The sequence below is a fragment of the Cervus elaphus genome, chromosome 5 (genome assembly GCF_910594005.1).
Source record: "Cervus elaphus chromosome 5, mCerEla1.1, whole genome shotgun sequence".
In the NCBI taxonomy this organism is placed as follows: Eukaryota; Metazoa; Chordata; class Mammalia; order Artiodactyla; family Cervidae; genus Cervus; species Cervus elaphus.
In genome coordinates this window covers 134,521,605-134,548,599 of record NC_057819.1, presented here as the reverse complement: position 1 = coordinate 134,548,599, position 26,995 = coordinate 134,521,605, and the positions used below count along the sequence as shown (strand labels likewise).

Below are 26,995 nucleotides of genomic sequence, written 5' to 3'. Positions count from 1 at the left end.
TTGGAATTCTGCTTTGAATATCTAGAAGCTATATGTTGGAAATTAATTCATATATTTAAATTTGAAAACTTGATGTTATTCATTACTTTTGGTCTAGCAATATATGTTAACTCAGCATTAAATATGTTAGCAATATATGTTAACTTAGCACTAAAAGTTAGTATGTCTTAAAAATTATTTCCAGCTGTCAAAGTTGTTGGTAAATTAAGGACATATATATACACACACAATTATACATATATAAATATATATAATATTTATTATTACAGGATCAGAAAATTAATAGAAAAATAGATTTTAAAATCATTTGTTAATAAATACTAAGTATAACTGAGTAGAAGCACGTAAACAGTGTGAGGTAGTCCTTTGTTGTTACTCCACTGTTTAAACTTTTTATTAGCCTCATTAAGAGAACAGACAGCATGGATAAGCTAAGAGATGTTCATCTCACCTCTGTATAGCTGTCTTAGTGAAAGGAACGATGTTGAAAAGGATAACTGAAATCCTAGTGTGGGTTTCCTTTCGAATTTTGTTTTATTAAAGCCACAGACCCAGATGTTTTCTAAGGAAGAGTGTTGTGTCCAGTTTTGGAATTAGGAATCATTTCATCTCATTCTATTTAAGAACTAGATAAATATACCTGTTTTTAATAAATTCCACATTTAACATGCATTTATGGCATACCTCTTCACCCCTTGTGCTAAGTGCAAAGAACACTGGATTTTTTCCTCCTTGCTTCTTATTTTACCCACTGTCCAGGTTTTCTTAAGGATAATTTTCAAGTCTGCTGTACTACATACTTCAGGAGAAAATGGACCAACCCTTTGGATACTTTATTAGAATAGTAATTATATGGCTGAAACGAGAGCATTTGCTGTTCATAGTAATCAGAGGGGTGAGGGAAGTTGGGCAGCAAATCTTGTGTCCCACGGGTTGACTCCAGTCTTGAATTCTATTTTTGATAGTAGCAGTTCTTCCCGTATGTTATCTTCAGGAAATTAGGCATGTTCTAACTATCTTTAAGTTTTTCTTATGAATTTCTCTTAAAATACTTGTGTAGCTTCTACCCATCATATCTCAGGATAACAAATTCCATACGTTTATAATTTGTCAGATTTCAGATTTTTTATTATAGAAGTTAGTTAATAAAGCAGCGTTAAACTCTTCCTAAGTGATTTTATGAATATTGATTCTAACCTGTTCACGTTTCATCTTCCCAGAATTTTTTTTTTTAGCCCAATCTAGATTGAAGAAAAGTACTTAATTACCAAGAATGAACTGGTTCAGGCCACCCTGAGTGGTGCACACATCTGGGTTAGATGTTGGCAGGTGTGCATGTGTGTGCACGTGGGATGAAATGAGCCCCAAGAGTGGCTGTGTCCAGTGTCCCCAGGGGGAGCCTCAGCTTCCTCCTCTGTTTGAAGAGGAGCTCTTAGGACCTAATGACCTTTAAAGGTCATTGAATGGGAATTAAACAAGTTTAATTTAAAGAAGCTTTTTACTGCTGAGAGGACGGGAGGCAGAATTTTGTTTCAAGACCAGCATGACTAGGGAAACAGAAGTGGTTCTTGCGGGACATTCCTCAGTAGTCGCTGGCCCGGCTCATATTGGACACCTGAGTTAATGGCCGAGATCCGTAGTTTGTAGACTTTCTGATGCCGGCACGCAAGGATTTTCTCAAGATTGTTCTTTCTGCTCCCCTAGCTCTCCTCTCTTCTGTTATTGTATTTGCAGTTAGTAAAAAGAGGGAATAAAAGTTAACATTGTTTTGGATTTGTTTTGAAATTCTTGTGCTTCCTGCTGAAGACACTCGTTTTAAAAATTTCATAAAATCATGGCACTAAATAGATGAAATGAGAAAAATAAATACTGTTTCTCAAGGCACTTTTACCAAAAAGCCTGAATACTTTTAGCCCAGGGTGGAATGATTTTCTGTATAATTTGCCTTATATATTAAATAGGTAATACAAAAAGTTCTTTTTAGAGGAAAGTTGTACCATTTTAGTTTTGTTTTTATCCCAGTTACTTAAATGTCAAGAATAACTAGTGACTTTTTAAAGAATGGGAATATAATATTGATGTAGGCATAGTCTGAATCCATTCCTTATTTAAGATAAATGTATGAAGTATTATTTCCCTATGCCCAAAGAATACACATCCTTTTATTATATATTGTTCAGTACTATGCAGAGTTTAGTTTTTTATTTTAAAGGGCTGGTTATTTGGGTTGTCACTGTACCATTTGTATTTCTTCTTTTGACTTTTGAATTAAGGAAGAAAAGTAAGTACAATTCTTACTATTTTGTTAATAGTATCTGATCTTTAGTGACGGTATAGTTTTGTTTTAGGAATGTTGGCGTTTGTATAATTTAAATATCTTTTATAGCTATGCTCTAATGAATGAGTAGGAAAGGTCCAATATTAGAGTGATTTAGGACGAAAATGCAGTTAGTTTACTTTATGAAACTTCTGCTTTTGAGGCTGTTGCAAAAACCAACCATCATTGTCTCTTCCAGAGTATTTTTAAAATGCAAAATTTCAATGAGAAAACCATCTTTGTATCTTGATGGTTATACTACTGTTTATATAGCTGTTTGATGAATAATAAAACTTGGTTCCTTTGCAAGGAACAAAGACTAGAAATCAGGACTTTTCCATTTTAATATTTAAAGATAATTAGGATGAACTATTTTCTAATATTAAGAAATTTCTCTTGGAGGATGACTATACTTATATGTTTATAATTTATATATAGCATTTTAATATAGTAAAAGCTGTCACTAAGCAAGACAAGACAATTATACAATCTGCTCTAATTTCATAGATAGCACAGTTTAACTTTGTACTTTGTAGACTAATCGCTGTTTAAACTTGTTATTATTTCTTCCTGAAATTTTAATAAGTTATAAGACCATCTTTCCAATTATGTTAAATAAAAACTGGGTCTTAGCCTAGTGAGTTGGTCAGGTTTCACATCGAAGGTGTCTGTGTTCCATCCAGCAGAAGGCTGAGGCGCACTGCGCACAGTGAGCCTGTTACGCTCAGAGTTTTCGTCGCGACACGTTTTGCCCTGTGCCGCATTTTCCCTAGAGCTGGCGAGCTCAAACAGCCGTTCATTTTGACATTGTGCCCTACTCACCATGCAATTTAACTGAGGCTAAACTGGATTTATCTGAAATGGCATTTGAATAGTACATTGTACCATGTTTTAATGTGCAGTTTAATGTGGGAAAAAGACACAAAAGGTTTTTGTTTGTTGTAGTTTGATTTTCAGAGGGTTTCACTGTGCTTTACCACACAAGATTTAACCTCTCACAGTTTTCTAATCTTTTTCTATAATGGGGCAGGTATTGCTGGTAGGAGGAGAAAAGTGATTATCACCTAATAAAAATTTGTCTTATGAAAGATTTACCATACTTTCTGCAGATCAGATTTCTCTTGACTGAAGAGTTAAATTCTAAATTCTCTTCTGTATTTTTAAAATGTTAATAACTATTTCTGGTGTGTCCCAGCCTGAGGTAGAAAAGAATATTTTTTACATGTATTCCTATTTATGTTATTTTGTTAATCTAGACCAAAAAAAAAAAGATTTCTGATGTGGGAAAAATACTCTGTCAAATGGGGTTTTGTACTATTTCATTTTTAAGAACTTTAGCTCTAGCATACAAAATTCTCATACCAAAATGCATAATGTATTACTTGAGAATTTTAATGTTGTGTTCCTTTATAAATGTGTTTTTTGTTTCCATTTAGATCTTGAGTACCTGATGCATGCAAAACAACAGCTAGTAACTACAGCTAAACGTTGGGATTCTTCTTCTAAGACTATTATAGATTTTGAACCTAATGAAACTACTGATTTGGAGAAGAGCCTTCTTATCAGATACCAAATTCCTCTCTCTGCTGACCAGCTGTTTACCCAGTCCGTGTTAGACAAATCATTGACCAAGACCAACTATCAGTCACGGTTGCATGACCTTCTTTATATTGAGGAGATAGCCCAGTATAAGGAAGTCAGCAAGTAAGTTACTTTAGAAACACTTCTTTCTTTCTTTTTAAAAATCTACCCTTTGGATGGTATTGTTCATATTTAAACTAAGGAGGGGTGCCTTAGTGAAGTCAGGTAGTGAACTGGTTGTTACTCAGTAGCTGTTTCTCAGCGCTGGTGCCTGAGCTTCTCCAGGCAAGAACTGTGCTCACCTTGGCGTCTCTCATCTTTAGTACCTCCGTCAGCCCCACGTGACTCTCTGCCGTGTTCTGGGACATGAGCACACGCATGGTCCTTGCTCTTCGGGAGGTTTCTCTCAGTGGTAGAGCAAGCACTCAATGATTTTTTTTGAAAAAATGTACAAAAAGTGGCAGAGACTATATATTTTGAAAAGTAATCATGAGAGTCGTATTGAGGGAATTCATACTGGTTTCTTACATTTTAATTATAAGGATTGGACTGTATAGGAACACCTCAGAGATAGTGTAGGTTCAGTTCCAGGCCTCGGCAGTAAAGTGAATAATGCAGTAACGCAGGTCACATGAATTTGTTGGTTTCCCGGTGCACATATGAGTTAGGGTTACACTATGCTGTAGGCTATTAAGTGAAATAGCATTATGTCTAAAACAATGTACATATCATAAATAAAAATACTTTATTGCTAAAAATTGCTGACCATCATCTGGCAGATCGTCATCTTTTTGCTGCTGGAGGGTCTTGTGTCAAGTGTTGATGGCTGCTGACTGATCAGGGTGGTGGTTGCTGAAGGTTGGGGTGGCTGTGGCAATTTCTTAAAAGGCAGCAATGAAGTTTGCTGCATCAATTAACTCTTCCTTTCATGAACAATTTTTCTGGAGCATGCGGTGCTTTGTGAGAGCATTTTATCCACAGTTAGAACTTCTTTCAAAATTAGAGTCAGTCCTCTCAAACCCTGCCACTGCTTTATCAACTAGGTTTATGTCATATTCTAAATCCTCTGTTGTCATTTCAGCAGTCTTCACAGCCTCTTCACCAGGTGTAGATTCCATCTTAAACCACTTTCTTTGCTCATCCATAAAAAGCAACTCCCAGCTGTTCGAGTTTTATCACAGTTTGCAGCAGTTCAGTCATGTCTTCAGGCTCCACTTCTACTTTCCTTGCTGTTACTACCACATCTGCAGCTCCTTCCTCCACTGAAGTCTTGAACCCCTCCAAGTCATCATTCCAACAAGACTGTGATTGATGTTGATATTTTGACCTCTTCCCATGGTTCATGCATGTTCTTAATGGCATCCAGGATTGTGAATCCTTGACAGAAGGTTTCCAGTTTACTTTGCTGAGGTCTGTCAGAGGAATCACTGTCTATGGCAGCCTTATTATTTCTTAAATAATAAGACTTGGAAGTCTAAATTACTCCTTGATCCATGAGCTTTAGAATGGATCTGTGTTAGCAGAATGGATCAGCATTAGTCATGTTGTTCATCTCCATCAGACCTCTTGGGTGACCAGGTGCATTGTCAGTGAGCAGTAGTGATTTAAAAGGAATCCTGTTTGCTGAGCAGATGTCAACAGTGGGCTTACAATATTTAGTAAACTATATTGTAAACAGATGTGCCATCATTCAGGCTTTGTCGCCCCATTTATAGAGCATAGATGGAGTAGATTTAGCATAATTCTTAAGGGCCTTAGGGTTTTTGGAATGATAAGTGAACATTGGCTTCAACTTAAAGCCATCAAGTGCGTTAGCCCATAATGAGATTCAGCCTGTTCTTTGAAGCCAGGCATTGACTTCTCTCTGACTGTAAAGTCCCAGGTAGAGTCTTCTTCCGATAGAAGGCTGTTTCGTCTACACTGAGAGTCTGCTGGTTAGTGCAGCCACCTTCATTAATTATCTGAGCTCCATCTTCTGGGTGACTTGTTAACAGCCTTTATATCAGAGTTTGCTGCTTCACCTTGCACTTTCACGTTATGGAGATGGTTTCTTTCTTAACCTCATGAACCAAACTCTGCTAGCTTCCAGTTTTCCTTCTGTGGCTTTCTCCCTCTCTCAATTCAGTTCAGTTCAGTTGTTCAGTCATGCCCAACTCTTTGTGACCCCGCGGACTGCAGCATGCCAGGCCTCCTTGTCCATCACCAACTCCTGGAGTTTACTCAAACTCATGTCTGTTGAGTCGGTGATGCCATCCAACCATCTCATCCTCTCGTCCCCTTCTCCTCCTGCCTTCAATCTTTCCCAGCATCAGGGTCTTTTCCAGTGAGTCAGTTCTTTGCATCAGGTGGCCAGAGTATTGGAGTTTCAGCATCAGCATCAGTCCTTCCAATGAATATTCAGGACTGATTTCCTTTAGGGTGGACTGGTTGGATCTCCTTGCTGCCCATGGGACTCCCTCCCTCAGCCTGTGTAGAATTGTCAGGGCTTATTCTGGATGAGGCTTTGGTTGAAGGGAGTGTTGTGGCTGGTATCACGTATCCAAACAACTAGCATTTTCTCCATATCAGCAGTAAAGCTGTTTTTCATTCTTACCATTTGTGTGTTCACTGAAATACAACTTCTAATTTCCTTCAAGAACTTTTCCTCCACTTTCACAACTTTGGCTAACTGGTGCAAAAGGCCTAACTTTTGGCCTCTCTTAGCTTCAACAGGCTTTCTTCATTAAGCTTATGAATCATTTCTAGCTTTTGGTTTAAAGTGAGAGGCGTGACTCTTCCTTTCACTTGAGGCTGATTATAGGGTTATTAATTGGCCTAATTTCATTATTGTTGTGTGTCAGGGAATAGGGAGCCTGAGGAGAGCAAGAGAGATGGGGGAATGGCCAGGTGTGGAGCGGTCAGAACACACGCATTTGTCGACTGCTGTCTTGAATGGTTGCATTTCGTGGCATCCCAAAACAGTTAAAGTGGTAACATCAAAGATCACCACCACACATGTAATTATAGTGGAAAAGCTTGAAATACTGTGACAGCTACCAAAATGTTACACAGAGATGTGTAATAAACAGTTGTTGGAAAAAATGGTGCCTATAGCCTTGCTTGACTTAGGGTTGCCCTAGACATTCAATTTGTTAAAAAAAAAAAAACCAGAACAAACAACTAAACAAAAGCAGTATCTGCAAAGGACCATAAAGTACAATAAGACGAGCTATGCCTGTGCTTTTACATGATCGCCTTAGAATTCCCTTTTTGAAAATAGATTGAATGAAACCTCTCAAGATTAGACAAAATGTATTTTGACTTGAGGCTGAATTTGATAGGTACATATATATATATATTTTATTTTTTTAAGAGATGATTTTTTTTTCAAAGCAGTCCAGATATTAAGATTTCTTTTTATGTTAAGTTTTAGTGTGAGACATTTGGAGTTGATAAGAATAATGCTGCCTTTCATTTAAGTTTTAAAATATGCTTCTGAGTTCTTTCCAGATTTTTTTTTCAACTTCTCTTGTCCTCAGCTACATACTGCTCTGCATTCAATAATGATTCCACCTTGAAGTGAAACAGTTTCATTGTAAGATAAACATTTTCAAAAGCAGTTGGCTTTGGCTGAAGCTGCTGTGTGTATGTGCATCAGAGTGTGTCGTGGCCTGCTGGATCGGGGCGTCGGGGACGTGACAGCTGGCAGAGCAGGCCTGCTGTGTGGTTGCTCGTCTGGGCATTGTGTTGCAGTGGCTCAGGCCTCTACTGTTGGCCTCAGGAGACCCAGGTGTTTTTGGCTTATGACCTTGGTTGACTTTTGTTGTCATTTATTTAGTCAGAAATTGCACAAAAGGAAATTCACTCTATAGCTTTGAAGTTTTTTTTAAAGTTATACTCAAGAGGTCTTCCCTGGTGGTTCAGACGGTAAAGAATCTGCCTGAAATGCGGGAGACCTGTATTCAATCCCTGGATTGGGAACATCACTTGGAGAAGGGAACAGCTACACACTCCAGTATTCTGGCCCGGAGAATTCCATGGACTGTATAGTCCATGGGGTCACAAAGAGTCAGACACGACTGAGTGACTTTTTCAAGAGGTTTAACCATTTCTAATGGAAATAACTATTTCTGATGGAACCATATATCTTTTATCTTCTTGTTTAGTTGCTAAGTTGTGTCTGACTCTTTGCTACCCCAGCACACCAGGTTTCACTGTCTCCTGGAGTTTGCTCAAACTCATGTCCATTGAGTCAGTGATCCCATCCATCCGTCTCATCCTCTGTCACCCCCTTCTCCTTTTGCCTTCAGTCTTTCCCAGCCTTAGGGTCTTTTCTAATGAGTCGGTTCTTCTCATCAGGCGAAAGAAAGTATTAGAGCTTCAGCTTCACCATCAGTCCTTCCAGTGAATATTCTGGGTTAATTTACTTCCATGGGCTACTCTTCTGCCACTTCCAAAAATGTTAGAAATTCTGTAAGCTTTAAAGTTGATTTCAAAGTGTGGCGTGTAACAATGGAAATATCTCTGCTAATTATAGGATGTATTTTATACTGTAGGTATTTGAGTTATTAAATCTCAAAAATGCATATTATTTAAAATACTTAAAACTTACTAATGTCTTTTTAGTTTCAGCCTTTTAATCTTTTAGAAAAATTAAATATTGGTAACTGTTACTTTCAGAAGGTCTCTGATGTTTGCTTCTTGAACATAACAATGAATCTTTTGTGGGAGAAGCTATATTTCTTAGTGCTTTTATTTTCCAGTGCCTCTGCCTTATGAGTTTTGTTGCAGGGCACAACTGAGTGTCATAAAAGAATCCTCTTACTGCTTTAAAACTGTGAGATTAAGTTTTCATGCCTAAGTTGTGACCAAGTGTTTGGGGATGGCAGATTCTAAAACAGGTGTAACAGTAAGACTTTAAATATTACCCAAGTTAGTTGAGAAAATATTATAGGGTTGTAAGAATTTGTTAGGGAATAATATAAAGTAGTTGAAATGGGAATATGGTGCCTTGGAAAAAGTCAGATTATTACAAACATGTACTATTAATTCAGTGAACAAAATTACTGAGTATTCAAAGTGTCAGGTTCTAGGCTGGTCTTTGCCGATTCTAATGCAAACAAGTTATGTTTCCTTGTCCTCCCAAAGCTTGAATGGCCTTTCAAGTCTGCTTTCTGGACTAGTTGGCATTTAAGCTGAATTTTGAAAAGCAGAATTGTCAGGTGGCAAAATAGGACAAAGGTACTTAGTTTGAAGAAACAGGATATGAGAATTAGAGCATAGAGTTTTGGGGGAAACGGCAAGTTGGTCATCATCATTTTAATGGAGGGTGCTATGTGGTGGAGTGGGGTTGGTGAGATAGAAACCTGTTTAAACTTTACCCACAGAGCTGTGTATCATCAGACTCGCATTTTACAGAGATTCTCCAGTGGTGGTTTAGAGAATAGATTTGAAGCCAAAAGTTATAGAAGGAGTTTGTTAACAGTCGTCCAGGTTAGCAATGCTGAGATGCAGATGATTAGGAAAAAGAGGAACTAACAGGGCCTGGTGGTTATGTGGTGGGGATTTAAGGTTGGTGAGAGAGACAAAGTCAAAGACAACTTTTGACTGGGACCCCTAGGTAAACAGTGCCCTTATATGGGCCGTGTGACACACGGGAGGGTTGGTGTATGGGAGCGTGGAGGGAGGTTGGGTGCAGAGTCTCTTCTGTTTGCACTGAGTTTGCAGAGCACGTAATCCAGGGTTCATTTTTGGCAGTTGGGTTTACAGCCCTGAGCTGAGACATCTTGGAGAGGGTGACCTTGGTTGGTGAGAGGGTGACCTCGGCTGACACAAGAAGAGGGCGGGGTGGGTGGTGCCTAGCTGGGAGATCGAGGATCAGGTGGAAGGGCAGGAAGGGAACTCTGGAGAGTGTGACTGGACAGAAGCCAGTGGGAGAAGGAGTTTGAAAGAAATGGAAAGTGGTTGCAAAGTAATAATAATGAAAAACAAAGTCAGAAATCTGTTCATCAACTTTGGCAACATAGAGGTCATTTGTGAGTGAAGAATGGGCTGTAAGGAATCTCTTCTAATGACCACACATCTCAGGTGTATGGATGATAAAAGCAAAGTAAAACTTTAATTTTATATGAAAAAACATGAATAACCTAAGGTTTCCTGTTCTTTTATAAAGCTTGTGTTCTGTTTTTCCTTTTTTTTTTTTTAAAGGAAGGTCAACAGAGATTATATGTAAACTGTACACTTTTGTTTCACTTTCATTTTATGACTTATATTTATATGAATCTTTAGTGCACATTCCAGTCTTCAAAGAATAAAATATAACTAGATAACATGCAGTCTATTTCTTTAAATTATATCCTACATTTCTAGTTTGGATCTAGTGGAATGGTGCATAGAGAATGAGAGAAGTAGAATATGGCTTTCAGTAATTCCATGTATTACATATATATGATACACACGCTCAGCAAGTACTCCTAGAATTGAATTGATCCTCACGAAAGCCATGTTATTAAATATTAAATTTATATTTATAGTAAAACATTTTTATGTATTTTTTGTAGCTTTGAGTATATCGTAAGTGTATTTTAAAATAACTTATAGTGGAGCTTATAAATACTGTGACTTACTATGTGCATAAATAGCTGCTATTTTTCTTAAATATTTTATTATTGCTGTTTAAATACTTCTCTAACCTTACAGTTTTCTAACTTTAAAGTATATAAATGGAAATTCAAAATTTTAATATAACATTTTAATTAGAATTGATTTCCTAATATTGTAAACAATACAGATGTTTTTGTATAATGAAATGTATAATGTTTTGGAAAAGGATATTTCCTTCTTTTTCTTTAAGAATTTGTGAGACATTCTGGACACCATGTATCCAAAAGAAGACCTGAATAGAAAACAGTTCCATACTACCACTAAAAAGTAGCCTTTCCACAAATGGATGTATAGACTATAAAAAAAGTAAATTTTTTCTTGGAAATTTTTAAACCTTATTAAGAAAAAGGAGAAGATGTTCCTGTTGTTACCACTTTGTCTTCTCTCTCATGGCATCATTTCAGAACGGCAGAGAAGAGCTGTTAATTAAGTTAGGTCTTTCCTTCACTTCGTCTTTCTTGACCCCGTGTGCTTCTTTCATGCTCACGTGTGCATGGGGTGGGGGTGAGGGCACAGCCACTGTCTGATAAGATCGCCCTCACTCCTCCTCCTGTAATTTGGGCATGAGATCTGCCTAGGTGTAGGTGTGAACAGAAATGTATTCTGGATGTTATTCATTAACAGTTCTGGAAGAGAAATTTTATGGTTAGACTCTTTTGGTAAGAACTACTTAGACAGCATCAGTTTAATCAAAATCTGTTGTAGTTTCAACACATACATTTCATTCAGGCTTAGGCGATTTTAAAGTCTTGATTGTCTTACTGGTGTATTCAAACAGGCTTTCACATTAAATAGTACATGACATTTCATTTTATTTCTAAAAAAATCATTCTTGGCTTCATTTTAAATGCTCAGACTTAACAACGTGTGTATTCTTCAATACAAGTAAGCATGCATTTTTGTAAACATTCAGAGTTTATTCATTCACTTAAAGTTTGCTGTTTCCAGGTTGGATTAAAGACAGAAAAATAGTATATCATTTGTAGCTCAGCAAAGTGGAATGGATAATTAAGTTTTAATTTTTCTGTTTATTTTTATTTTGTTTTATTGCTTTATTTAGTTTTAATGCTTTGAATGTAAAAATGTTTGAATGTAAAAAATTCAAACTCATTTTTCTACTTCTGATTCAGGTTCAATCTTAAAGTGCAGTTGCAGATTCTAGCAAGCTTCATGCTCACTGGAGTTTCTGGAGGTGCAAAGTATGCTCAGAATGGACAACTTTTTGGTCGCTTTAAGCTTACTGAAACACTTTCTGAAGACACTTTGGCGGGACGGCTGGTGATGACCAAAGTCAATGCTGTGTATTTATTACCAGTCCCGAAAGAGAAGTCAGTGCAGACCCAGGGAACCAAAGAGAAGGTTTATGAAGCTACTATTGAAGAAAAAACAAAAGAATATATATTTTTAAGGATATCCAGGGAATGCTGTGAAGAACTTAATCTTCGGCCTGATTACGACACACAGGTATGTTTCGAAGAGTGGCGACTTCGCTGTGGTTGGTCTCCTTGTTAGCTGATCCTCTTCTTCTGGTTTGATTTCCCTTCCTCTGCTGCAGCGAGAAGTGCAATTGGCTTGGAGTATTAATTCTGGTGGTTGGAGAATCAGACCTTTGGTGACTTTCAGAGAAAATAGATTCTCTTTAAGTAAAACCTAAAATGTTCCATTTTTATACATGGTCAAGCTTTCTGATTTCTGTTTTAAATCAGCAATGGAAAAACAGTTTAAAAAGAAACTGAGCTAGGTCCTGCGGCCGTTCTCCTCTGAAGCTGAACCTGCTCCTGTGCTTCTGTCCTCATGGGTTTTTGCGTGAACTCTGCTCAGCCTGTCCGCCATATTTAAGTGGAAAGCTGCTCTTTTTTTATATCTAAATATAGCATTTGGTGATATTATTCATTCATAGTAAATCAATACAGTGTCATAGGCTTGGTTTTAATCCTTGAGAGATGGTATTTCAGAGATGTTCTACTAATTTTACCAAATATATTCTTCATAGGAATGGTGGAATCAGATAACCTTTATTTAATGATTAAGTAATTAAGTGCCTCAGTTTCTTCAGCTGACAAATGAGATTAATCATAGTATACACGTCATTGGTGCTATGTGAAGTGAATATAACAGTGCCTGGTACTAAATAAAGCAAATATTACACATAAATAATTATGATTAGACTATGATGACACTTTAAAGCCATCTCTAAACTTGACTCCTGTAAAGGTTATCTCCACAGAGCATTCTAGCAAACTGAATAATATCAGTGTTTACCGTAATGCTTTTTAAAGAACCTTTTTTGTTTGTTTGTTTGTATTTCAGGTTGAACTCCAGTTTCAATTAAATCGATTACCCCTCTGTGAAATGCATTATGCGCTAGACAGGGTCAAGGAGAATGGGGTTTTGTTTCCAGACATCACTATGGCTCCAACCATACCTTGGAGTCCCAACAGGTATAGAAAGAGATACCTCATTCAGGAGGTTATGTTAATATTAAACTGAATATCTGTATCAAGTAACTCAAGCATGTTTGTAAGAAAATTGCCATATATTCTTCAAGAGACATGTTCTTGGTTAAGAAAAGAGAGTGCAGGAACGCTTAGAATAAAGTTCTAGAATAAAGTTAGAATAGAATTGAACATTATTCTTAGAATAAAGTTAGAATTGAAGTTCCTCATCTGTTCTCTTCACTTTCCCTCAGAGTCTGAATGAGTTCTTTTGCTTTTCTCAACATGTAATTTGATCGATTGATGCCACACAATTTAGGAATATTTCTGAGTAGAAGTTGAATAGGAAATCCAGGGCCTTTTTAAAAATGGTTCAAAGACTTAATTTAAAATGATTTTTGAATATGAAACACATTTTTGTAATTTAAGAAAAAATGGAAGATGTATTATAGAAGATGCTGTACAATTAATCATTGTGTAAATATTTTTCTGCTTAATTCTCTTTACACATTGTTACATGTAATTAAATATGATCCTTCTGTTTGTCTCCAGACTAGCTGCAGTGGATGCCCTAGCCTGCATCCTTCTTTTCATTCTCTCACTGGTTTATCCTCTGAGCCCCCGCCCAGGCACTCCACCTTTCTTTAAAATCTCAGTGGCTGTACAAAATGGATTATTTTTTTAATCACTTGTGTCAATCCAGCCATGGTAGGGGTCCCTGCTCCCTCTCTGACAGAGGCTGTGGTATCTTTAATGAGTGATTTCCAAGGTCATCCTTGGTGTTGACAGGAGCTGGCAGACAGGGCAACATGAGCAAAGAGGATCACGGGGGAGGTTTTTATGGGCCAGGCCTAGAAGTGACTTACATCATTTCCCCTCACATTCATCTCTTCTGGTCCTAAAAACAAAGCAAAATACACCTTACAACACAAAATCCACGTCATTTCTCCCTGTTTTCACTTACTCCTACTACCCCTTCCCTGTTTTTCTTTTTATTGCCAAAATTCTTGAGTGGAAATAATCGACCTGGTTCTGGCATCCTTATTTACTCGTCCTGTAATCCCTGCTCTCTACTTTCTCGCTCTCCTGAGAGCAGTCAGAGATCTACCAGTTGTAAAAGCCCCGTGACATCTTCTTACCTGTCTAGCCCTCATTTGATCAGCTTCTCTGCGTCCTTCCTTCTCTCTGTCCGTAGACCAGTGCATATTTACAGCTGCACTATTTTGGTAGCCTTCGAGCCTAGTTCTGGCCCACTAGTTCTGTGGGCTAACCCACATATTTCTTCCAAAGTTGTTTTGCTAAAATAATCATTTCATTTCATTGCGTACAAATCTCTGAAGGGTGTCTCTTTCATATGTAGATAAAATCTGAACATCCTAGTACAAAACTCTCATTATGTGTTTCATTGACAGTGCTTTCCAACAGTATCTTTTCAGATTTCTTTTAGTTTTTCCTACTTTACTCTCCTACTTTCTTCCTCTAAATCTTCATGTACTAGCCATATTGAATTACCTTGATGTTTGTTCAATTTACCCTGCACTTGCTTCCTTATCTTTAAAAAAAGACCTTTAAAAAAAAAAAAAAAACTAGTAAAATCTACCTAAGACTTACCATCTTAACCATTTTTAAGTGTATTGTTCAAGAGGGCTAACTATATTCACAGTATTGTATAATCTCCAGAAATTTCTCATCTTGTAAAACGGAAACTTCATACTCATTAAACTCTGCATTTCCCTCTCCCCAGCCCTGTGTTCTAGCTCTGTTTTTTTTCTCCCTGAAACCATCTTTGCCCAGTATTGATCTATTGGAGAATCTGTCTGTCGTTTAAGATTTAGTTCAGCTTAAGTACTCTCTCCTAAATAAAATGAACCTGACCTTTCCATTTCATTATTTCAGCAAATACTTACTGATGCCTACTACATGCTCGGTTCAGTCAGTTTTGTACTTTCAAGCATAATTTCTCCAAAGTTAATTTTTCTCAGTTGTATACATTTCTGCTCTCATTAGACTCTGAGCTTTTTAGAAGAGACCATATGCCGGGGTCCAGCCTCGGTAGGATCCAGGGGTGCCCTCAGGATGAGCGGCGTCAGCGAGAGAGAGAGACAGAGACAGAGACAGAGGCAGAGAGAGACCAGACTGGGGGTGTGCAGTAGAGTCTGGCAAATCTTTATTTTTTAACATAGCTTTTATAGTGTAAGTTGGTACATTTTTAAGGGAAAGATAGTTTAATATTACATCAGCTTGTCCTACATGAAACCAGGGTATTTTCTGCATACTTCTTTGTGAGAGTCTTGTACATTATCTTCTGGCCTTGGGGCCTATTGACATTTTATGACCTAGGTGAATGCAAAGCTGTTTTCCGTAATCTATTCTTTAATGGACACAAAGGTCAGTCCTTTTGCAGAAGTTATCAGTTAAATTTATCTAAAAGGTTTACCACACAGACTCCGCAGCTCTGGTGGGGTAGCCCCTGTTTAGCATTCCTGGTTAAAATTAATGATTCAAAACTCTTATTTTTCTAAATCTTTAACTATAACCACTTTTAGAATAACATTTTTTGTTCTCTAATAGGGCTTCCTTACCTCTCGAAGGGCTCTGTGCCTATCAGGGCCTTTATGTGATCAGGCTCTTTATGCTGTTCATGATTAAGGTGCTGTGAGCAGTCATGTGCAGTAGTACGCATTTGGCAAGCAGGCTAGAATGCCAGCAAAGGGGTCTAAATTGAAACACTCCTTTCATCCTGGATAACCTTATAGGATACCACCGTCCGGGGGACATATTGATTCACAGAAATTAGGGTGTAGTCTAATATAGCAAGCATCAGAAAGACAGAGATCATCTTTAAGGTGAGCGCTGGGGCAGCTTTTCGAAATCCCTGATGTCCTGATCTGCCTTGCTTGTCAGGTCTTCTCCTCATGACCTTGTCATGGGTGGGATCTCGTGTGCTGGCTCCCGGCAACCATATCTTATTTCTCTTTGAATCTCCAACATGGCTTTGCACATTGTTAATATATGATGCATTTAAGTTGATAAGAATATCATGTTTAAAGAAGAAAATTAGGGTTTTAAATGTGAAGCCTTACCAGTAAACTTTCAAATGTTTCCTTGATAAACTCACTTCTGAAAAGTATTTTGTATATAGCAGTATGTTCAGATACCACTGATGGTGTTAACTGCAACAGTAAGGAAATGTCAAGTAGCAGAAAACTTTCAAGCAGAAAGAGATTTCATACCACTATAATTTAAATAGCAATTAAAATGTATCTGAGTCTAGGAGTTTTAAGAAACTGTTAGCTATTTAAAATCTTTTCTGGAATAAGGTGAAATATGGAAAGATAAATGAAATTGAGAAATTATTCTTGAAGATGTAGCCTATAAATTAATAATAATGATGCATTAGACCAGGAAAAAAAAGAACTTAGTATTAAATTGGTTCAGGAAATAAAATAACCTTTAAATGAAGAGTAAATGGAGAGACTTTACATTTTTAAAATTGTGAAAATCAGAGAGAAGTTTTACCAGCATGTTTATTGTAAATCTTCATCTTTATTAAGCAGGTGGTACAATACATAAAGACAGTTTATTTTGCTTATTGGCTTTCTATAAGTGTTCATTATTCATAACCAGAAACTATAGAGACAACACATGATAAAGTTTCTGATCTGCTCTGAAGCATTTATTTACACTGAAACAGTTGACAAATAGAATGGTCAATATAGATAAAACAAAGAGATACCAACATATTTTAGAATTACACCTGTAAATCTATCATTAATCTCTTAGATTTTACTTAGCTGTGTATCAGTAATCTAATATGTCTCATTAAAGTTCCCAAATTTGAGAAATTAGAGGATATTTCAAGAACATTCTTTTATTTTCAAAAGTGTACCCTGGTCGAATACTATAATACTATCTTATTTTTCTGAAATCCTTAGAAAATATTATAGTAATAGAAGTCAACATTAATTTTGCGCTTGTTGCTCAACTATTTTTTTAACAGCTTGCATGCATTATCTTATTTGATCTTTAAAATATCTATCTGATGGAATGCGATTATCTCTACGTACAGATGAGGGAGCTCTTGGGGTGAGGCATCATAGAATCACAGTGGTCAGTATGGACGCAGGTAGCAGTTTGCTGAACTCACTGTGCCTTAAGCAAGTAGTCACTGGGACCCAGCGCTCAGCGGTCCAGGGTGGTGCAGGCCCGGCAGTGCTACTGAAGACAGGGTCTCCCTTTCCTCTCCACTTAGAACAAAGTCGGGTCTCCAGAGACCGGAGAAGGGAGTATTACTGCTGGCTGTTCACTAATCGAGGAGGCAGAGAAGGGTGCTGGGGATGGTTTGAGGGGGACCCACTCCACAGTGTCTGCCACATAGATTAGATCTGGACTCAGTACTCAGCTAAAGCAATTTCCTTACTTCCAGAAGATGGAGCGTTGCTGGGTACTGGCAGAATTGTGAGTAAGTAAATTGGATGAGGGAGTCCTTGAATTTTTAGTGAATTGCTTCTAGGAAATCTAGTGTCACTGGTCAGAGTCCTTTTGGTTTTTGCTTTAAAAAAATGTAAATATCAGAAAAATAAGTAATGACATGCTTATATGGTTAAAATTTGTTTTATAAGGTTTTACATTAGTAGAATTGTTTGAAATTTTCTATCATAATACATAGCATTTGTTATACTTTTTTAAAACTGAAAGAGTTAAGATTTTCCATAAATAACTAGCTTCTGTTTTAAGTACAGTGTAGCCTCATAGAGTGGAAATTGTTCTGTCTAAACCATGTTCTCCTATTTCAGGATTGTTTTGTAGGCATTTTGCAAAATTTCCAATTACACACACCCTTCCTCTTTTGGTTCACATCTCTATCATTTTTACCATAGTTGTTGCAATCTTTAGTACTATAATTGTAGTTGTGAGAAGGAATGCTGTTGATTCTCCACTTAGTTTGATCCCTTTCAGCCTCTGCTGTCCATTTAAATCTTCAAAATTAGCCAAGTCGGAGAAGTGACACTAATAAGATAGACCTCCTTACAGAGCCGTTTGTGCTGCCGGGACAGGTGTCTCTGCCCTGAAGACTGTGACACACCTGTCTTACTTGTGTGGGAATATTAGAAAACATTTCATCTTGTTTGGCCTTAAACTATTTTCTTTTTTAAATTATGAAAGTATGATAGTACATTTATAGGAAACTTGGAGAATACAGAACAAAGTTACATAAAGTTCTACTATATATTAAATTATTTTTGGGGTAGATGAATTAAGATTTTTAGTTGGAGTTTCAGTATCAAACTCTCAAAAATTAATAGAATGAATAGAAAAGTTAAAGGATATGGTAGACCTGAAAAGCACCATGAACAAAACCTTATTTTCTAAATTAAGATCTTTATAAAAGTTTGATATCTCTTAATCAGTGACACACAGAGGTTTTTATTTTTTGTTTGTTTGAGATTTTACTGAGAAATCTTTCAGTGGTTTAGTGTTTGAAAATTAGTTAGTTTCCCTTTGGCATTTAATTTGCTATGCAAAGAAACTGCTAATACATTATCACCAGAAAAAAGTTTTCTGGTGCTTTTATGTAAGAGGGAAATTACATTTTGGAGACATTGCTGTTACTGTTTATAGACATGGCAGCAGCTCGACTAGAAGTGTGTTGTGATGTCTTTAGCTTAGTTACCAGAGTCTTGTGCACTTGGAAAGGACAAGATGATCACAGTGAATTCTGATCATCATAGTAAAACACCCTACACTGACTCTGTTTTGGGAATTTTTAACATGTAGTTTTAGAATGAGCATTTGTTGTTATAGGTGCTCTGTTATTTCAGCATTTTTAATGGTTCGTTGAAATTCAGGATACCTGTATGTCAGGTTATGTTTAAAATAACTTACATTTTAATTTTCTTTAGGCAGTGGGACGAGCAGTTGGATCCTCGGCTAAATGCAAAACAGAAAGAGGCTGTTCTGGCCATTACAACCCCACTTTCAATACAGTTGCCCCCTGTCCTCATCATTGGCCCGTATGGGACAGGCAAAACATTCACTCTAGCTCAGGCCGTCAAGCACATTCTCCAGCAACAGGAGACCAGGTAAGGTGGTGGTGCGTGTGCTCTGATCTCATCAGTAGGGCCCAGCTTGTGTCCTTGTGGAAACAGAGCAAGGGCTAGCAAGACAATTTTCATCTTGCTTGTAAAGATTTTAAACATAAAATTTAAAAAGAGTCACACTCAGACCCCAAAGCACTAACATTTGAATTTTCTGAAAACATACTATTTTTAAAAATTGGTAACATACAGAATGGTAGCTTTTAAATATGTCATCAAAACGCTGAGTCTGCTAAGAGTTGTGATAAATATTAGAGTCAAAAGGGTGGGGTTTTTTAAAAATAATTTTATATGATTTAAAAAATAATTTGGGGGAAGTTGTCTCCTTTACAGCTTAGAGAGTAATTAAGCTTTAAGAATAATTGCCTAAAAGCATAATTGAATGTGTTAGATGTTACTGAGTAGGTTGAGGGAAATGTGTTATGTTAAAATGGCCACTGCTTTTTTTTTGGTGTTATACTGCTTGAACAGTTTTGTGTTGTATCATTCTTTTTATTTGCACCATTTATTTCAGCAGGATTCTCATTTGCACCCATTCTAATAGTGCTGCTGATCTCTACATAAAGGATTATTTACATCCATATGTAGAAGCAGGCAATCCCCAGGCAAGACCTCTCAGGTATTTTTTTAAGGCTTATTATGTATCTGTATCATACTTTATTATTCTTAAGAAAAGGTGTCTATCAAGATTTCAGTAACATTGAGAAAACCAAGATCTTTAACTGTGCTTTGGCATTTGGAGGTTATGCCTTTTGAAGAAACTATTTAAGGCAAAATTTTAAAATCTTTGACCATTCATTTCTTAAACATTAAGAGAAAGACATCCTTTTTTAAGTTTTGTATGTAAAAAAATGTTGTTACAATCTAAGCCAGTTTTGATGTGTTCCTCTAAAAACTAATATGACAAAATAATAAATTTATGATTATACCAATTTTAATTAAATTTGTGGTATATTTTGCATGGCAGAGTAGTCATGCAGTGATAGTTCAATGTGGAAATAAAATTTTGACTGTGATCATGCTGGTAATTTAATAGGCACTGTACATTAGAGAAGTGTGAAATTGAAGTGATTTCTGCAACAAAATGTAATTGACTGGTATTTACAACTCTCTGCTATCATTTAAGAGATAAAGTGTCAAAGAAAATTCTAGGTTAATGTAGGTCCTCTAAGTGTATATGGATATGAAATGTTCTTAAATACAGGATTGTGGGGGAATAAAATCCTTTTCTTCAGAAAACAATAAAGAGTCATTAAATGGTTATTTACTATACCATTTGCTTTCATTGTTATATGAATTAATATTTAGTTTTGCCATTTTACAAACTAATATGTCATGCCCTATGTTGTTCAAATACAATTATTGTTTAAAAATTAATTTCTAACCACACTTTTGAATCATAATTCACTAACTTTTTATTTCTAGCTGAGCCTAGGCATGGAAAAATGAGGTTACACTATTTAATTCTTTAATAACCATAAGCAAAGCCATTTGAATGATGTAGCAATTCCATGAAAACAAACAAAAGAGAAGAAAGTGGCATGGCTGTTAGCACAGGTGTTTCTGCTGTGCTGTTTCTACTCTGAAGACAGACGAGAGAAGAGATAATTATTTTTAAGTAGAATCCAGTTTTATTTGATAAGAACAATGCAGTCACTATAAATGAAAATGTGGTATTTACTAGTGGATAAATTCATCAGTAACTAGTTTGCTTCATATTCTTACCTTTTTTAGCTCATAAGTGAAATTGAGTTAGCAATAGCATTTTTGCTGTGCGTGTTCTTACTTCGGTGGAGATAAGATGTTTTATTGTTGGTAGAGCTTGTGTGTGTGCTTATGTTTGTGTATGTGTGTTATGTAGGAAATGTGACAGTCTCATTTATTATTGTGCTTGGCTTGGAAACAGTGGGGTGAAGGTCCCTCAACTCTTGGCTGACCCACCATAGGTCATTTGACATTGAGGCATGAGAGCTGTTGTTGATAAACACTGAAATCCATTAATTGACTAGCACTGTGTTTGGCTTTTCCTGTGTAAAATTGTGTTTGGGGAGTTATAATCCAACATATTCCAGTAGGGTGGCCCAAGTACAGAAACTTGCCCTCTGGCAAAAGATGCTTAAATTTATTTAAATAAAAATTTCATGTTATTTCATTTAGTAACTGGAATAAAATAAGAAAAGGCTTGGCTTCCCCATTTATTTTCTTTATGTGGCCCTGTATTTTCACCAGTTTTCTGTTGAGGAAAGGTGTTGACTTGTGAATGTATTTCCTAGAAAAGCTAGTGCATTGAAATGTTAGAGTTTATTAGTACCATCTACTGTATTGAGTTTTAGTTGTTCAGTCACGTCCAACTCTTTGCGACTCCATGGACTGTAGCCCACCAGAAATTCTCAGTTCCCGCCATGGAATTCTCCAGGCAAGAATATTGGAGTTGGTTGCCATTTCCTCCTCCAGGGGATCTTCTCGATCCAGGGATTGAACCTGGGTCTCCTGTATTGCAGGCAGATTCTTTACTGTCTGAGCCACCTGGGAAGCCCAATAATTATATTAACTGAGATTAATTAATGATATTCCTAATGGACAACAAATATGAGAGGTGTGGGAGCTGGAATAGAGAGAATTAGAATGGCTGAACACTCTGGGGAGATCAGCTTTATCTGAGTTGTCCCAGGATTCAGGGGAGAGGACACCAGGGGGCACTAATTGTTCACATATGACCTTGAAGATTTGTTGTCTGTGGAGTAAAAGTGACAATGACTACCTTCTCACCCTGTGGTTTAGAGTGGGCCCTAGCAAATGTGATAAAAGAGGAGAATAGCCATAAAGAAGAAACAGTTAAAACAGTAAATATGTTTAAATACGCACACTTAGAGTTAAAACATATAAAATTCTATAGTTATCAGGAGTTGAGCTTAAATTGGGCTTCCCAGGTGGCGCTAGTGGTAAAAATCCCGTCTGCCAATGCAGGAGCCATACGGGTTCGCTCCCTGGGTCAGGAAAATGCCCTAGAGGAGGGCAAGGCAACCTGCCCCAGTATTCTTGCCTGGAGAATCCCATGGACGGAGGAGCTTGGCAGGCCACAGTTTATGATGTCACAGTGTCAGACACAACTGAAATGACTTAGTACGCACTCATGACCTTAAATTGGAGAAGGCAATGGCACCCCACTCCAGTACTCTTGCCTGGAAAATCCCATGGACGGAGGAGCCTGGTAGGCTGCAGTCCATGGGGTCACGAAGAGTCAGACACGACTGAGCGACTTCACTTTCACTTTTCACTTTCAGGCATTGGAGAAGGAGATGGCAGCCCACTCCAGTGTTCTTGCCTGGAGAATCCCAGGGACGTGGGAGCCTGGCGGGCTGCCGTCTATGGGGTCGCACAGAGTCGGACACGACTGAAGCGACTTAGCAGCAGCAGCAGCACGACCTTAAATTTAAATTATTTAGGAATGGAGGTTTTACAATCCACTTTAATAACATTAAGTTTCAGTTTTTACCTACTACTTTGTTAGAAGATTTTAAAATGGAATAGAGAGGAAAACATAGCTTCTTTCTGTGTATGGTTCTGAGGGTCAGTATCTGATTCTGGCCAAGTTCTTACCTATTAGATAAAGGCTATCTGTGGAGAAAGTGTAGTGTTTCCTGGACAGATATAAAATATTATTTTATAAAGATTTTTAAATAAATAGATCTTTCTGATTCTATGGTATCTTAAGTAATAATATTTTTGGGGTATTCATTACATATGAATTCAATACATAAATTTCAGTGAATTGAAATGATATATTACCAGTCTTTTGTTTTAAATTTCATTGTAATTCTTGTGGGTTATACAGACAGTTTGTTTCTAGAAATATGTAAATTACTTAGTTGGTGTCACTTTTACATTTTATACTATGAACTTGAAAGTGTCAGTTCTCCAGTTTTGAAAAATGTTATTGGATGTGTTTTAAATGATCTTCTAGATGGTGTCTACCTACCTGATCTTATAGATGGTGTCTACCTTAGATGTTTCACAAAATGAAAGTACTGAGAAAAGATTTAAGTCTTTTTGAAGTTAGCCCTAGACTAACTTGTATTTTTCAGGAAAGAGGCCTAATGATCAAACTTTGTATTCTCACTAGCTTCAACTTGAGGAAGCTTTCTGGGGTATCTACAGAAAGTCATTGTTGAGGCTCAGAGCTTCTATTTTTGTTCTGTCTTTGGGAAAGAAGCTGTGCCTGGAGTTACATTGGATGAATAATTTGAAAACTACTTTTTTAATTTTATAATGAAATGTTCATTTAAGAGGATATAGAAAAACATAAAGAAGAAAGTAAAGATTATCTGTAATCTTAGCAGTCAGAGATAAATACTAATATTTTTGAGTTTAATTTCTGGTAATTTATATACTTAAATACACACACTGAAGTTAATATTAATGGAATCATAATTTGTAATTGTTTTTTTTTCCAGATAATTTGTAAAATTAGGTTTTTCGTATATTTAAAAGTAAATTCTGATTTGCTGGTCTGCTTAAATATTTTGTATTAAAGCCTAAAACATGTTTAAGATTTTTACATCTTTTAGGAATAGTATTGGTTACGTTCACAGCCCTTCCTATCATAGTAATGTTTTTAAAATACATTACTTTCCTCTATTATAATTATAAATTAGGGGCATTTATTAAATGCTTTCTTTGCTTAAAAAAAAGGACAACCAGTTTTAATTGTTTCAAGGAGGGTTAGAACACATTTTAGAAGATCATGAGATTAGTGTTTGTGCATATTACATTTGAACTGCCTTTGAAGCATTCTAGAAGAGACAGTTGTCAATTAGTTGGATATGCATCCTGGGGCTGAGGTGAGGTCTTGGCTGAACAGAGGGGTCATCAGGGTGGTCACTGGTAGTAATTGAAGGCTTGGGCCTGGGATGAGAGGGGAGAGCGCTAAAGACTCAGCCTTGAGAAACCCCCGCCTGGCAAGGAGCAGGAGGAAGGAGAGCGGGGGAGGCTGAGTCCTGGCAGCCGGGAGAAGAGGGCGTTTCAGGAAGGACACAGCCAGAGAGTGAGGTGCTGCTGCAAGTGACTTGACGGCCCGGAAAATGCCTGCACGATTTACTGCCATGGCAGTTTACGTCCCCTAACCGGGCCCCAACATCTCCTGAGTTCCCTCCTGCTTCATTGACTGCTGTTTCCCAGTGTCCCCCCCGCGCCTCTCCGTTTCCTGGTGTCCCCCCCGTGCCTCTCCGTTTCCCAGTCTCTCTCCTGCGCCTCTCCGTTTCCTGGTGTCCCCCCGCCCCCCCCCCGCGCCTCTCCGTTTCCCAGTCTCTCTCCTGCGCCTCTCCGTTTCCTGGTGTCCCCCCCCGCCCCGCGCCTCTCCGTTTCCCGGTGTCCCCCCCGCGCCTCTCCGTTTCCCAGTCTCTCTCCTGCGTCTCTCCGTTTCCCGGTGTCCCCCCTGAGCCTCTCCGTTTCCCGGTGTCCCCCCTGCGCCTCTCCGTTTCCCAGTCTCTCTCCTGAGCCTCTCCGTTTCCCCGTGTCCCCCCTGCGCCTCTCCGTTTCCCAGTCTCTCTCCTGCGCCTCTCCGTTTCCCGGTGTCCCCCCCGCGCCTCTCCGTTTCCCGGTGTCCCCCCCGCGCCTCTCCGTTTCCCAGTCTCTCTCCTGAGCCTCTCCGTTTCCCGGTGTCCCCCCCGCGCCTCTCCGTTTCCCAGTCTCTCTCCTGAGCCTCTCCGTTTCCTGGTGTCCCCCCCCGCCCCGCGCCTCTCCGTTTCCCGGTGTCCCCCCTGCGCCTCTCCGTTTCCCGGTGTCCCCCCTGCGCCTCTCCGTTTCCCGGTGTCCCCCCCGCGCCTCTCCGTTTCCCGGTGTCCCCCCTGCGCCTCTCCGTTTCCCAGTCTCTCTCCTGCGCCTCTCCGTTTCCCGGTGTCCCCCCCGCGCCTCTCCGTTTCCCGGTGTCCCCCCCGCGCCTCTCCGTTTCCCAGTCTCTCTCCTGAGCCTCTCCGTTTCCCGGTGTCCCCCCCGCGCCTCTCCGTTTCCCAGTCTCTCTCCTGAGCCTCTCCGTTTCCTGGTGTCCCCCCCCGCCCCGCGCCTCTCCGTTTCCCGGTGTCCCCCCTGCGCCTCTCCGTTTCCCGGTGTCCCCCCTGCGCCTCTCCGTTTCCCGGTGTCCCCCCTGAGCCTCTCCGTTTCCCGGTGTCCCCCCTGCGCCTCTCCGTTTCCCAGTCTCTCTCCTGAGCCTCTCCGTTTCCCGGTGTCCCCCCCCCGCGCCTCTCCGTTTCCCGGTGTCCCCCCTGCGCCTCTCCGTTTCCCGGTGTCCCCCCTGCGCCTCTCCGTTTCCCGGTGTCCCCCCCCGCGCCTCTCCGTTTCCCAGTCTCTCTCCTGCGTCTCTCCGTTTCCCGGTGTCCCCCCTGAGCCTCTCCGTTTCCCGGTGTCCCCCCTGCGCCTCTCCGTTTCCCAGTCTCTCTCCTGAGCCTCTCCGTTTCCCGGTGTCCCCCCTGAGCCTCTCCGTTTCCCGGTGTCCCCCCCGCGCCTCTCCGTTTCCCGGTGTCCCCCCTGAGCCTCTCCGTTTCCCGGTGTCCCCCCCGCGCCTCTCCGTTTCCCGGTGTCCCCCCCGCGTCTCTCCGTTTCCCGGTGTCCCCCCCGCGCCTCTCCGTTTCCCAGTCTCTCTCCTGCGTCTCTCCGTTTCCCGGTGTCCCCCCTGAGCCTCTCCGTTTCCCGGTGTCCCCCCTGCGCCTCTCCGTTTCCCAGTCTCTCTCCTGCGCCTCTCCGTTTCCCGGTGTCCCCCCCCCGCGCCTCTCCGTTTCCCGGTGTCCCCCCTGAGCCTCTCCGTTTCCCGGTGTCCCCCCTGCGCCTCTCCGTTTCCCGGTGTCCCCCCTGCGCCTCTCCGTTTCCCGGTGTCCCCCCCGCGCCTCTCCGTTTCCCGGTGTCCCCCCCGCGCCTCTCCATTTCCCGGTGTCCCCCCTGAGCCTCTCCGTTTCCCGGTGTCCCCCCTGCGCCTTTCCGTTTCCCAGTCTCTCTCCTGCGTCTCTCCGTTTCCCGGTGTCCCCCCTGCGCCTCTCCGTTTCCCAGTCTCTCTCCTGAGCCTCTCCGTTTCCTGGTGTCCCCCCCCCGCCCCGCGCCTCTCCGTTTCCCGGTGTCCCCCCTGCGCCTCTCCGTTTCCCGGTGTCCCCCCTGCGCCTCTCCGTTTCCCAGTCTCTCTCCTGCGTCTCTCCGTTTCCCGGTGTCCCCCCCGCGCCTCTCCGTTTCCCAGTCTCTCTCCTGCGTCTCTCCGTTTCCCGGTGTCCCCCCCCGCGCCTCTCCGTTTCCCGGTGTCCCCCCCGCGCCTCTCCGTTTCCCGGTGTCCCCCCCGCGTCTCTCCGTTTCCCGGTGTCCCCCCCGCGCCTCTCCGTTTCCCAGTCTCTCTCCTGCGTCTCTCCGTTTCCCGGTGTCCCCCCTGCGCCTCTCCGTTTCCCGGTGTCCCCCCTGCGCCTCTCCGTTTCCCAGTCTCTCTCCTGCGTCTCTCCGTTTCCCGGTGTCCCCCCCGCGCCTCTCCGTTTCCCGGTGTCCCCCCCCCGCGCCTCTCCGTTTCCCAGTCTCTCTCCTGCGTCTCTCCGTTTCCCGGTGTCCCCCCTGCGCCTCTCCGTTTCCCGGTGTCCCCCCTGCGCCTCTCCGTTTCCCGGTGTCCCCCCTGCGCCTCTCCGTTTCCCGGTGTCCCCCCCGCGCCTCTCCATTTCCCGGTGTCCCCCCTGAGCCTCTCCGTTTCCCGGTGTCCCCCCTGCGCCTCTCCGTTTCCCAGTCTCTCTCCTGAGCCTCTCCGTTTCCCGGTGTCCCCCCTGCGCCTCTCCGTTTCCCGGTGTCCCCCCTGCGCCTCTCCGTTTCCCGGTGTCCCCCCCCGCGCCTCTCCGTTTCCCAGTCTCTCTCCTGCGTCTCTCCGTTTCCCGGTGTCCCCCCCGCGCCTCTCCGTTTCCCGGTGT

At 40.4% G+C, this 26,995-nt stretch overlaps 1 protein-coding gene across 7 annotated transcripts in view; it reads left to right on the top strand.

Moving 5' to 3' along the window:
- Positions 1 to 26,995, top strand: part of HELZ (helicase with zinc finger) — a 145,594-nt gene that overhangs the window by 53,797 nt on the left and 64,802 nt on the right. For 6 of the 7 annotated variants that reach the window (XM_043905773.1, XM_043905775.1, XM_043905771.1 and 3 more), the window contains 5 exons: positions 3,754 to 4,021; positions 11,671 to 12,004; positions 12,851 to 12,981; positions 18,879 to 19,058; positions 19,588 to 19,692. In XM_043905773.1, coding sequence (XP_043761708.1) covers positions 3,754 to 4,021; positions 11,671 to 12,004; positions 12,851 to 12,981; positions 18,879 to 19,058; positions 19,588 to 19,692 — 1,018 coding nt within the window. The remainder of the gene's footprint in view (positions 1 to 3,753; positions 4,022 to 11,670; positions 12,005 to 12,850; positions 12,982 to 18,878; positions 19,059 to 19,587; positions 19,693 to 26,995) is intronic. The other variant, XM_043905774.1, reaches the window with a different exon arrangement.